The following is a 13664-nucleotide window of genomic DNA, read 5'->3' as shown; positions in this document are numbered from 1 at the left end:
CTGTATAATGTTCATATTACGGCAGTCTGGGTCTCTCAGTTTCTGTGCTAATGGGCTCTTGTGCACTAACCAAATGAACTAACCAAACAAATTAAAACGGGTTTGCTTAAGTGCATAGTAGAGCTGAACTTGAGCTTTGTGCATCTGTTGCTTGGTGGTTAAGTGCGGCAAAAAATGGTGGAGCAAACTTTTTACAAAGTCAACTTTCTTAATGTACTTATGTTTCTCTAAGGAGAAAATATTTTCGTGATTTTATTTAATTTTTTTCCCTGAAATGGATTGTAAGTGCTGCACATGTTGACTTTAAACTGTTTTGAGATCTAAAATGTTTTTATTCTCATAATATCAAAATTGAATCTCCTGCAGGAATGCTTTTTTTCTAACCTTGTTTAACATTACAGGCTTTTACTCTGCTCTGCTGCGTTTCAAGGGTAAAAATACACCGGGCAATGGAAATGATGTTAGACTTTTAACAAATCTCTGATTTTGAATCGTATGTTTTACTCACAGATTTCTACTGAACATCTGAAATCATAGATCTTCATATGGGCGATTACACACACACACACAATGTCAGAGAGAAATGAGGCTCATGGTGTTCTGACTCTGGATCGGTGCTGGTTTCATTGCCACTAATCTCAATGCAATTTTCTGGGCATGATCAATTTGCTTCTGAGTGTAACATACTAAATAAACCAATGTCTCTTTTTAAGGCTGCTGATGGGCTCATGGCTTTATTATACATCATGATCCTCCAACTTAATCTTAACCTGCTTATTTCTGTCCTCTTTTACCTGTTGATTCATTCTTATTTAACATTTTAGTAACAATGATTTCCCAGATGAACGGCTTTGATTTTATGTTCAGAACAATGTTTTCTTTTTTCCAGCTAAGATATCCCGGAAAATTAACATGATTGCTGATCAGAAAGATGGTAAGCGTTTGTTCTCTCACTTTAGTTTCTAGGAGTAGCTGTGCATCTTTTGCAGGTGATCATTGTCTTCCACGCTTATGTAAACTGGGCGTTATTTTTAAGCAGCACTTGTCATCAGATTGAAAGGGCAGCTCTTGAAGTAGCGGTACTAAGAGAACACTAATACTTCATCACTGACTACTAGGGGTTGAACGACTTCAGAAGTCGAAATTTATGTGATGAAAGTCTAGTCGACGTCGACTCGTCGCTGATGACTTCATTAATGAACAAATAAGCCTCGAGCTGAGACTTGAATGCGGGTTGCCTTGTGCACAGATATGGCATATTGACACAGCGCTGCCCACAAGGCTATTGCTTCTACATAACAGCTTATCTTTATCAGTTCTTTTGTCATTGGGTCGTTACATTTCTCACAGATTTCTGCTCGTTCTAAATCAGATTCAAATAAAGTAGCACAGTAAAGATTACATGCACACTCACCTAAAGGATTATTAGGAACACCATACTAATACTGTATTTGACCCCCTTTCACATTCAGAACTGCCTTAATTCTACGTGGCATTGATTCAACAAGGTGCTGAAAGCATTCTTTAGAAATGTTGGCCCATATTGATAGAATAGCATCTTGCAGTTGATGGAGATTTGTGGGATGCACATCCAGGGCACGAAGCTCCCGTTCCACCACATCCCAAAGATGCTCTATTGGGTTGAGATCTGGTGACTGTGGGGGCCATTTTAGTACAGTGAACTCATTGTCATGTTCAAGAAACCAATTTGAAATGATTCGAGCTTTGTGACATGGTGCATTATCCTGCTGGAAGTAGCCATCAGAGGACGGGTACATGGTGGTCATAAAGGGATGGACATTAGAGGCCTGCATTTCAGCCCGAGCCCGACGGGCCCCAACTTATTTACCCTTCTAGGGCCGGGCTTCGGGCCAATTTTCATGTCATAGTTCACACGCGGGCCGGGCCTCGGGCCTGTTTTAGGCTTATCTCTTTTTATAGCCTATTTTAGACATTAATTAAAATAAAATATGAGAAGATGACGATTGAAAAGCAAACATAGAAAGACGTTTTATAACATCACACTGACATGACTGACACATGACAGTCTGCTCACGCACACAGGATTCCCGGCTGCGCGATCTGAGATTCGCCCGGCTCGTTCTGTGTTTAGTGTCCCGGTAGTGAGCGTGACTTCAGCGCAGCTGGAAAAAGTACGACTGGATTAAAACCTTCCACTGGATGCTGTGCTTTTTCTTCACGATGCTCTGAGACTGTTCTTAGCCATGTTAGGAGGTTGTTTTTTGTTTGATTGGACTTTATTTTCATGAGTCTGTTGGAAACTATTGGAAATAAGAATGGCCATGTTCTGTAGTGAAGACTTGATTTTTGAGGTATTATAACCTGCATGTTTGTTTTTAATGTAATTTATTTGATTTGTTTAGATTGCATTCTCTGTATTGTATTGTATAAACTCATTTAGTTTGCGAGCGCTGTTGCGACTGAGAAGCAGAGCAGTTTGCTTCAGCTTTTCAAAATTCTGAAAAATTCTAAATGAGCTGTCGGACACGGGCCGGGCTAGGGCCTAGATTTGAGGCCCGTGCAGGGCTCTAATGGACATGGTCAGAAACAATGCTCAGGTAGGCCGTGGCATTTAAACGATGCCCAATTGGCACTAAGGGGCCTAAAGTGTGCCAAGAAAACACCCCCCACACCATTACACCACCACCACCAGCCTGCACAGTGGTAACAAGGCATGATGGATCCATGTTCTTATTCTGTTTACGCCAAATTCTGACTCTACCATCTGAATGTCTCAACAGAAATCGAGACTCATCAGACCAGGCAACATTTTTCCAGTCTTCAACTGTCCAATTTTGCTGAGCTCTTGCAAATTGTAGCCTCTTTTTCCTATTTGTAGTGGAGATGAGTGGTACCCGGTGGGGTCTTCTGCTGTTGTGGCCCATCCGCCTCAAGGTTGTGCGTGTTGTGGCTTCACGAATGCTTTGCTGCATACCTCGGTTGTAACGAGTGGTTATTTCAGTCAAAGTTGCTCCTCTATCAGCTTGAATCAGTCGGCCCATTCTCCTCTGACCTCTAGCACAGCCTTTCTCAAAGTGGGTGCCGCGGCACACTGGGGTGCCCCCTGTCAGGGGTGCCGCCAAAAAATTACGTAGGCTAAAAAAATATATATATATTTGAATTTACATAAATACATTCTTCTTCTTTTTAAACATATGAACGTATTAATAAAATTGTAAATTCATTTTAGATAAATATATATATATATATATATATATATATATATAAAATTAACCATAAAAATCCGTCTCACAAGACCGAAGCAAGACACACACACAACTTGACGCAAGTGACGCAACCCATAGCAACGTGTTATAGCAACAACACCGACCGCGCGAACGCGCGTCACACAGCAATTGCAGGCTCTGACAAACACACATACAAACTATACTATACTTCTGCATAACGTGTCTCTTTTTACAACAAAAATGTGAATTCTGCCGGTATTCAGACAGTCCCATGCATACAGATACAGATCCGGACTACAATCGCCTACGTAGGCGAAATTTGTTTGACATTTCTAATCGTAAACACAGCCATGTTGAAGCCTGCAGTAATGTTTTTCATTGATGTTATGGCAGTCCACTCTGCTTATTGTTTTTCGAGAATCTTGCACTCCTGTTTGTCATTGTGCACGAAACTTCATGCCAAAAAATCATCAGAAATATTGCTGACTTGTGCGCGTCTCAAGCGCATTCTTTACGCTCGTGCTAATGCCTGTTAGTTGTCCGTGGATTTGCCTATATTTGGCGCTGAAAATGGAAACGTCTTTAGACATGGAAAATCGATTTTACAATCGATTCAATGAACGTTTATGTCTCAAAAATCGATCAGGATTTTTTCACAAAAGTGATAGCCCTGTAAAGTTGTTATTATTATTGTTATTTACAGTTCGTATTATGCTCTGTTCATTACTGTTCTGTCTAAATAAACAGGACATTTGCATTTACATTTGGGTTATTTTTTTATTTATATTTTACACTGGGGTGCCTTGAGATTTTATGCACTTTTGAAAGGTGCCCCGACTGAAAAAAGTTTGAGAAAGGCTGCTCTAGCATCAACAAGGCATTTTCGCCCACAGGACTGCCGCATACTGGATGTTTTTCCCTTTTCACACCATTCTTTGTAAACCCTAGAAATGGTTGTGCGTGAAAATCCCAGTAACTGAGCAGATTGTGAAATACTCAGACCGGCCCGTCTGGCACCAACAACCATGCCACGCTCAAAATTGCTTAAATCACCTTTCTTTCCCATTCTGACATTCAGTTTGGAGTTCAGGAGATTGTCTTGACCAGGACCACACCCCTAAATGCATTGAAGCAACTGCCATGTGATTGGTTGATTAGATCATTGCATTAATGAGAAATTGAACAGGTGTTCCTAATAATCCTTTAGGTGAGTGTATATATGAATGCATTATAAGAGAGCGATTGCGTGCTAATTAAATATATACAATACAATACAATACAATTTTATTTGTATAGCACATTTAAAAACAACTGACGTTGACCAAAGTGCTAAACAAAGCAATAAAAAAGGTAGACAATACATGCACGAAACCAACAAATACACATCAAAGAGAAAAAACAGACACATCAAGGTATATTAAAAGCTAGTGAAAAGAGGTGCGTTTTCAGTGAAGTTTTAAAAAGTGTCAGAGTTTGGGCAGATCTGATATTTGAGGGTAGGCTATTCCATAGCTTGGGTCCATAAGCTGTGAAAGCACGGTCACCCCTATTTTTTAATCTGGTCCTGGGGACAGAATGAAAGTTAGTTCGAATCCCCGATCTTAGTGATCTTGACTTAGATTCTGGGTGAAGCAGTTCAGATAGGTACTGGGGAGCTAAATTCTGTAAAGATTTAGAAACAAAAAGCAAAACTTTAAAATCTATTCGTAATTTAATCGGTAGCCAGTGAAGCGAGATCAGAACCGGAGTAAAATGTTTACATTTTCCTTTGAGGAGGCGTGCTGCTGCATTTTGGACTAATTGTAGACGGGTGATATGTTTCTGAGGAACTCCAATATATAAAGAATTACAATAGTCCAATCTGGATGTTACAAAAGCATGCATAGCTATCTCAAAGTGTTTACCAGACAAAAATGGCTTAACCTTATAAGAGACGAAGATGAAAGAAGCAGGATTTTACCACAGCACTGATCTGCTTTTCAAGGTTAATGTTGTTATCAATCCAGATCCCCAGATTCCGAATACAGGTGGTACTGTAAGGTGACAACGTTTGAAGGTCACAAGCATGTGTACTACGATCACTGGGGCCAAACAGGATAATTTCTGTCTTGTTTTCATTCAGACTCAAAACGTTACCAGTAGCCATAGTTTCAACTATACAGTCCAGTAGTGGCTTTAAGGCAGACTTGTCATCACGTTTTAGGGGCAAGTAAATTTGGGTATCATCGGTGTGCAGGTGAAAAGAAACCCCATGTTTAGTTAAAATAGAACCCAGAGGTAACATATACAGATTAAATAGTTCTGGCCCAAGGATAGAACCCTGCGGAACGCCGGACCCAAGTTTCATTTTAGATGAGCACTGTTTCCCGATGCGAACAGAATAGCTTCTGTTAGACAAATATGAGCGAAACCATTCCAACACCATGCCCCTAAAACCTGTAGATGCTTCAAGACGAGAGATTAAAATATCATAGTCGAACAGGGCAATATCCCACGCATCGTCTCTCTCTTCTAATAGTGAAGCTTAAGTTACGGTACTTAGAAATATATACTAGAACTTTTCAGCAGAACCGTGTTGACAATACATTTCTGTGCTACTGAATGATTCGGTGTGCGTGTGATCTGCGCGTGAGGTGTGAGCTACTGTCTGTATGTGTGTGCATTACAATGCTGCAGCGCATAAGTTTAGAACAGCGATTAACTGTACAATAAGCTGTTTAAAACGTGCATTCACCCGATCAATTTTGAGCATCCAGATGGTATAATCAAACATATCTTGTGGCGCGCTCTCAGAGTATACATTTATTTGTCATTTTAACTGTTGTAAACGGAGATTTCTCAAAGATTTCTTATCCTGTTGCGCCCTCTATAGGCCATGAATGATCAGCGACTAGTCGACGTCAAGCTTAAAGGAGAACTCCGGCGCAAAATGAACCTTTGGTCTAATTACACATTGTTACCTAGTCAACCGTTATCTGAGATTTGTTTTCATGATTATCGAATGTAAATAGTTTTATCTCTAAAAACAGTTTAGCCTATAAAGCTAGTATAACGCTAGTATATTGGGCATAGTGTAATGACAAATAAAAATCGCTTGTTAATACCACTAACAAGGCTGAAAATAGACCCACACTAACACGGTAGCATAATGAGGGTCCCTACCTTCAAACCGAAGCATTGAGAACTTTGTAAGTGTACAGACAGTTTAATAAGAAGATATTTTAAACATACAGTCAACTTCGCGTATACAGGCAGAATCCATCTTTGAAATACAGCCTTTACCAGTCGATCTACGAACGCCGATCCAAGTGCGCTGGTCAGATATGAACGAGCTATAAGTTGTGATAAGGTGAGCGCGAACAGCAGGCTTGGATCGGCGTTCGTAGATCGACTGGTAAAGGCTGTATTTCAAAGATGGATTCTGCCTGTATACGCGAAGTTGACTGTATGTTTAAAATATCTTCTTATTAAACTGTCTGGACACTGACAAAGTTCTCAATGCTTCGGTTTGAAGGTAGGGACCCTCATTATGCTACCGTGTTAGTGTGGGGCTATTTTGAGCCTTGTTAGTGGTATTAACAAGCGATTTTTATTTGTCATTACACTATGCCCAATATACTAGCGTTATACTAGCTTTATAGGCTAAACTGTTTGTAGAGATAAAACTATTTACATTCGATAATCATGAAAACAAATCTCAGATAACGGTTGACTAGGTAACAATGTGTAATTAGACCAAAGGTTCATTTTGCGCCGGAGTTCTCCTTTAAAGCGTCATGGCAGAGCATTAAAGTCAACTAGTCTGTGCAACCACTAGTCTCTACCTATATTATCTAAATTATTATAGTCAGTAGTCTACATAGACTATCTCCATGAAATCTGGTCTGGTTTATAGATTATTCTGGCCTAGAACCGCCTACTTAGACAGTAAAGGTCTGAACCAGTCGCAGTTTTGTTTTTACGTTGAGTTTGAATCAATCTAAAATAGCTGTCACTACAATAATGATTGCAATTATTAATTATTTGCAGGCAATAAACAACTTTAAATCCTACGTAATTTCAGAGGTACCCCAGATATTGTAGACCTATAATATAGGTCTATATAGATTGTAGACTTGCATGAATGTTGGTACAAATGTATTCAGCTGCAATTTATACATGAGCTAGCTAGTTAAACTTTACGCTTACTGACTGTTCTGCATGTAGAAAGGAGGGTACGCCGTCACTGCTCTCTCCCTGTTAAGAAACAACAGAGTTGTGTGAAGGAAATGAAGAGGAGACACGCAGCGTCTTTCCGTGAGACCTCACTATGTGACCTCAGTGAGTGGCCCGGTTACAGGCTGACCTGACCTGATTTGGACTGGCTCATACTAACTCACTGGAGCTTACTGTGTGCAGTTTGTCTGTTGTCTTTAATGATGGTGCAACTAATGTTTAATTCCTCACCTTTTTTCACAGTTTTATTTTAAACTGATTACAGATTAAGGTTTAATATTCTTAGTGCAACACACAAGTTGCACAACAAATTCTTTCATCATCCCGAAACAAAGCAGATTATGGATTTTGACCTCATAATACTCTTCACATTTGCTGTGTAATCCTTCGATTCCTAATGATGTGTCCGTAGCGCACTTTATATTTTTCAGCTGGTAGTCTACAACGATCAGAGCAGCAATAGCTTGTGTCGTATTAACTTCTCTGTCTTTGTTTAGCTAGTGACTTTTATGAGCTGTTATTGTGTGATTTACTAACCAATTGCAGACATTTTACAGGGGAATCTTACAGACCAATAAGCTTCATCAAGAGTCATGTTTCACCGCAAATTCAAAAGAAGAAAATCGTATGATTTCATGATTAAAGTTAGAATATATTCAGTACAACAAACTCTGCTGTTATGTATAATTATTTGTATGGATCATTATTTTATTCATAATTTCGAAATCGAAAACTCTTTCCGTTTTGGAGTGAAACATGAGCCAGACCTGTTCTTGTCAGTTTTGGTGAGATTCATTGCTTTTAGAATTTGCATTTATACTAAAATATTACTGTTATGGTTTGCCAGAAGTATATCTGAATGCATCTGATTGTCTGAGAGTCCAATGAAACCACTAAACAATGTTCTGTAGCTGGTGACTGCTAGTTTTGTGGAAATGTGTGATTTCATTGCAACGGTTTGTGTCCAGTGCCTGTATGTTTTATTCATTCCTCACTACATATAACTGAAATGTAAAGATTATGTTAATGCTGCACATAAAACACATTTCATAGCAATATCTTCAATATACTGAATGAACTGCTTTTGGTTTCAGGTGTCCTGAGGTGGTTCAGACTTGATTTTAACTTGATAGAGTCATGTTAATTGTCCGCTTCTGTTGTCTTTTTGTCCCTGATGGTTCTCAGATGCCAGGGACAACTCGTTCAGCCGGTCGCGCAGCTCCAGTGTGACCAGCATTGACAGAGAGTCACGTGAGGTTGTTTCCTCCTTATACTTTTGTGACTCCCTTTCCAAGAGGAGTGAGACGTTGGCAGTGCCCAGCCTGTGGGTGGGCACCTCATTGGGCGGCATGATGGCCATCACCCTCAGTGTGCCCTCTACGCCAGAGCAGAGGATGCAACAGCCTGTGGGCGTCTCTTTCTGTGGTAAGACTTGCTTTACATCTGTATGTAAAAAATGTGTTTTTCTTCAATTTTCTGTCTTCCATTAAAAAAGGATGTCTAATCAATTTACTTCATACAAATTTGAACAATTTCATGTTTATTCAACTTTTAATAATAGGGCCCTATGATTTTTCCCCCTGAAATTCTGTTTGATTTAGGTTATTTTAATTCTGTAATATTGATTTAATATACACTACCGTTCAAAAGTTTGGGGTCAGTGAGAATTTTATTTTTATTTTTTGGAGGAAAGAAATCAATACTTTTATTTATCAAGGAATAATTAATTTGATCGAAAGTGACAGTAAAGACATTTATAATGTTACAAAAGATTCTAACCCTAACCCTATTCATCAAAGAATCCTAAAAAAAAAAAAAAACTGTACAACTGACAGACCAACAACTGTTTCAACATTGATAATAATAATAAATGTTTCTTGAGCATCAAATCCTCATATTATACTGATTTGTGAAGGATCATTTGACACTGAAGACACTGACACTGGTGATGCTGAAAATTCAGCTTTGATCACAGGAATAAATTACACTTTACTATATATTCACACAGAAAACAGCTGATTTACACTGGAATAATATTTAATACTATAACTGATTTTTGTTGTATTTTTAATCAAATAAGCGCAGCCATGGTTAGCAGAAGAGAATTCTTTTAAAAGTATTTAAAATCGTACCGACCCCAAACTTTTGAACGGTAGTGTATATATATTTTTTTAATCAAAAACAGTGGTAAGTCCAATTAATTCATAAAACTTATGAATACAAATAGAAATTTTGCCCAACAAATTGCTGCACAACAGAGGTTTACCGTTTAAATTAAAACATGGAATGCAAAATTTTGATATTCCTTAAAAAACAATGTTTTAATAAACTGTATTATTGTTAGTGTTGGTTAAACCAAATTTATATTTTGGCAGTTTGTAAAGAAGACATTCGAGTTTATGTGTGTATCTTGCGATAGTTTTTTCAAATGAAATGGTGAAAACGTGTAGACAAAACTGCACTAATTCACACAGAGAGACAGAACATACAGACTTAATATTTAAATAGCTGTCATTCTGCGCTTTAATATTCTCAGACACTTGTCCATATTGTGATTTGATTTACAGTTTACAGTCTTACTTTTGATTTGTTCATCCAAATTTTGCCAAATTCAGTGACTTTCCACGTTATACTGTAAATTCCACTTTTATGACTATTTCGAAATTCCATCTGCTTTTTTCGCATAGTGAAAATCACTATTGATGGAAAAAGACACTTTTTGGTTTGCCGCTTTCTGCCATCACAGGTTCAGTAGTGCGCTTGAAAGGAGGCATTCTGCGCATGGCCCAGCTGGATGCCAGCGGGACCTTTCTGCCCCACGTTTATGAGCCCTGGTATGAGCCCAACGCCCCTGAGGAAGAGCGAGAACCGCCACGGAGACGCCGGCCCACCTCTCTTCCTTCATCTCAGGAGAACCAGGACTGTCAGTACATTGTGGTTTGCTCAGAGAAACAGGCTAAGGTGGTGGCGCTGCCCTCCCAAAACTGCATCTACGAGCACAACATCACTGAGGCCTCCTTCGTGCTTCGAGCTGATGTGGTGACGATGACCTGCGGGGTCGGCTTGGCCTGTTTCTGTGCCAATGGCCACATCATGACCCTCAGGTAATGTGATAGATCTTACATTCAATGCCACTGACTATTCTTTTCCTCTTTGTTTCTTCTTCATAAACCTGTAAACCATCTGTTTTCAGTTTGCCCAGCCTGCGGCCACTGCTGGATGTGAACTACCTTCCTCTGACGGACATGAGGATAGCCAGAACCTTCTGTTTCTCAAACCAAGGCCAGGCCCTGTACCTCACATCGCCCACTGAGATCCAAAGAATCACCTATAGCCAGGAAACCTGTGATAACCTGCAGGTCAGAATGTGCCCATGATTGTTTTATGTGTGCAGGATGTTCTATGCCCTATTAAAATCCCATTCATTGTATACATAGAAAGTGATATTTAACGACAACATATAAACCTTTTAATTCAGACTATGGCTGCATGATAATGGTGAAACTGATCACAATTATTTTGCTCAAAATTGATAATCGTCACACAGATTACCAAAGACGTTGATGTTACCATGATGCATTGTGAATGAAATAGGTTGTGCTGTGTTTTTTTTTTTTTTTGTAATGACATATAATAATATTATTTATAATGAATGACTATAGGTCAATAGTTTTACCATTGTATTATTAATGATTTATTTACTGAATTTTCATGACAACAATCAATCAAATTAATAAACAAACAAACAAAACCCCACAGCAATACAATAATAATACAATAATTAGACAAGAATAATAGTGCAGTGTGGACAGTCACTCAGTTAATGGAGACTTCACACAACCGCAAAGATTTGATATGCTCTAAAAAGGATAGCCAAATTCCTTTATAAAGACTGTATACACACAGTCTGTCTTGTTTCTGATTTTTCAAAAGCTTTTTTTGCTTGTAATCAAAGTTTGAAATGTGATTAATCTTGGAGAATGTAGAAAATGAATGTGAAAAATCCTTCCAGGAACCAAAGCACCTTAAAAGTGGTTTTATTCGCAGTGCCTTTAAAGACTCAGACATAAGTTGTATTACATCAGTCTTCATATCCGTTTATTTTGAGGTGCTCATTTTTGCAGGAGATGCTTGGAGAGCTGTTTACCCCAGTGGAGACACCAGAGGCCCCGAACAGAGGGTTCTTCAAGGGCTTATTTGGAGGCGGCGCTCAGTCCTTGGACAGAGAGGACCTGTGTAAGTATTAATCTGTCATTTACACCTACAATATGCTATCAATGTTTCTTAAATCACTAAATTGAAGAAGCGCTCTAATGTAAAAATTCTGATTGTTGATAGTTATTGTGGCTGATATCTATACTGTTTTCATTCAAATGTTCATTTTGTCCAATATCCATGTCCATTTTCAATCAAACTTTTACATTTTTTTTATAATAAAACATTTCAATGTACAGTACACTTAAACACATTTTAGATATCTCACTAATTAAAACACCTGATTAAGCTAATCAGCTTGTTGAATAGGTAGGTCTAAATAAGTGGTTCTCAACCGGGGGGCTCAGTGATCCTCCAAGGGAGCCGTGAGAACTTAAAATTAATTTAAATATATGAATTGTACGTATATTCTGTGTTTGTTTGGGAGCAGCCCAAGCCATTTCTCATTGTGCTGTGAGAAATACAGACTGAACTGCGGTTCAAAACACACAACCGCTTCATGAATTTAGGATACGCAAATTACATCTCTCAGTTGGATAATGAAAACCAGTGTCGCTAATAAAGTGTTGATGGATGACGATGACCTCGAACTAGGCATGTGCGGGTCCATCATTACTGATGCGCAAACAAACCATATATGTGTGCTCTCGGCTCACTGATCGCTATACATCTTATTTCTGTATGAACAGTTCAATATATTTGCGTAGTTGTCAAAATTAATCAAATTAATCCGTTTCATAACGCATGTTCGCCGAAGAAGCTTACTTGTAGAAGTTTGTGAGGATCAATGGTGTTTATGGACACGTCAGTCGCTCCAAACATTGACAAAACAAAATCATGTTCTGTACGATCAGCCCCTTATGCCTGCCATTCAGAAGTCAAATGTCAGATTGGACTGTGAATCTAAAGCGCTTCTCATTTTGCGGATGAAGAAAACTGTGCAGCGTTTAAAGCTCATTTCTATTGATTGACATCAAACAGTTTACCAGAATTTTGGTTCTGATGTGTGAATTGAATCTTAATGGTAAAAAGACAGAACACTGTTGCTTGTGTGAGCAGCTCAAGTGTGTATTTACCTGAAAAGTCGATCTGGTAATATTATGATAATTTACCATATTTATTGTGTGAAAGGAACATTGATGGCAAAAAGAATAACCTTTTTTAAGAGTGTAGAGAAGAACAATATATAATGATTCTCACAAAAAGATGTCCGGCCATATTTCATCCCAAACTCAAATGAAACCTATTTTAGGATTGTGTTTTTAGGCACAATAATATATATATTTTTTTTTATTGTGACATTATTTCCATGGCAATTAAGCAGATTTCACTCCAAATTCTCATTAATGTAATGCAGATTTTTTTTTTTATTCTCCTGTATTTTTTCCCCTACTATATCCTATATTCATTTTTCTATTTTATTCAAGCATTTCTTGATATTTTATTATATGTCATTTTTTATTATGTGTGTATGTCCATAATTCCTTGTTGGTTCTGTTTCTGAGATGAGGAACTAAGAAAAACATTTCACTACATTACATCATATGTATGTGACAAGAACAATTTATAATAATAACAATTTCAGCATTGTTGTAATAAAAACCCTTCTTTGGCAAATACTAATTTTAGGTGTGTCTTTTCATACTTTAAAACTGATACGGTCAGAAATTTGCCTAGTTTGAAGATCTCTCGTTTTGTTCTGGTCTACAGTTGGAGAGGTGACTGCTGGGAAGGCTTCACGCAGCCTGGCGCAGCACATCCCAGGTCCAGGTGGCATGGAGGGCATGAAGGGGGCCGCGTCTGGTGTGGTGGGAGAGTTGGCACGGGCAAGGATAGCTCTGGATGAGAGAGGGCAGAAACTAGGCGAGCTGGAGGAGAGGACAGCAGCCATGATGTCCAGCGCAGACTCCTTCTCCAAACACGCACATGATGTGAGATGATCACTTGTGATTCAACATGCAAATTTCATGCAAAATCAAGCAAGCTTACATTTTTTTGTCCTGTTTCAGCAATTGTTCTGCAAAA

General features: G+C 38.5%; 1 protein-coding gene across 11 annotated transcripts in view; it reads left to right on the top strand.

The window, feature by feature from the left end:
• stxbp5b (syntaxin binding protein 5b (tomosyn)) overlaps positions 1–13664 on the top strand; it is a 51925-nt gene that overhangs the window by 36247 nt on the left and 2014 nt on the right. For 4 of the 11 annotated variants that reach the window (XM_056256018.1, XM_056256017.1, XM_056256015.1 and 1 more), the window contains 7 exons: positions 890–934; positions 7416–7529; positions 8610–8849; positions 10171–10528; positions 10618–10783; positions 11549–11660; positions 13350–13570. In XM_056256018.1, coding sequence (XP_056111993.1) covers positions 890–934; positions 7416–7529; positions 8610–8849; positions 10171–10528; positions 10618–10783; positions 11549–11660; positions 13350–13570 — 1256 coding nt within the window. Of the gene's footprint in view, positions 1–401; positions 432–889; positions 935–7415; positions 7530–8609; positions 8850–10170; positions 10529–10617; positions 10784–11548; positions 11661–13349; positions 13571–13664 lie in introns of all 11 variants that reach the window. The other 7 variants (XM_056256025.1, XM_056256024.1, XM_056256022.1 and 4 more) reach the window with 4 other exon arrangements.

The sequence above is a fragment of the Rhinichthys klamathensis genome, unplaced genomic scaffold (genome assembly GCF_029890125.1).
Source record: "Rhinichthys klamathensis goyatoka isolate OS25496 unplaced genomic scaffold, OSU_Roscu_1.1 h1tg000123l_1, whole genome shotgun sequence".
NCBI classification, from domain to species: Eukaryota; Metazoa; Chordata; class Actinopteri; order Cypriniformes; family Leuciscidae; genus Rhinichthys; species Rhinichthys klamathensis.
This window is presented reverse-complemented; position numbering and strand designations above follow the sequence as displayed.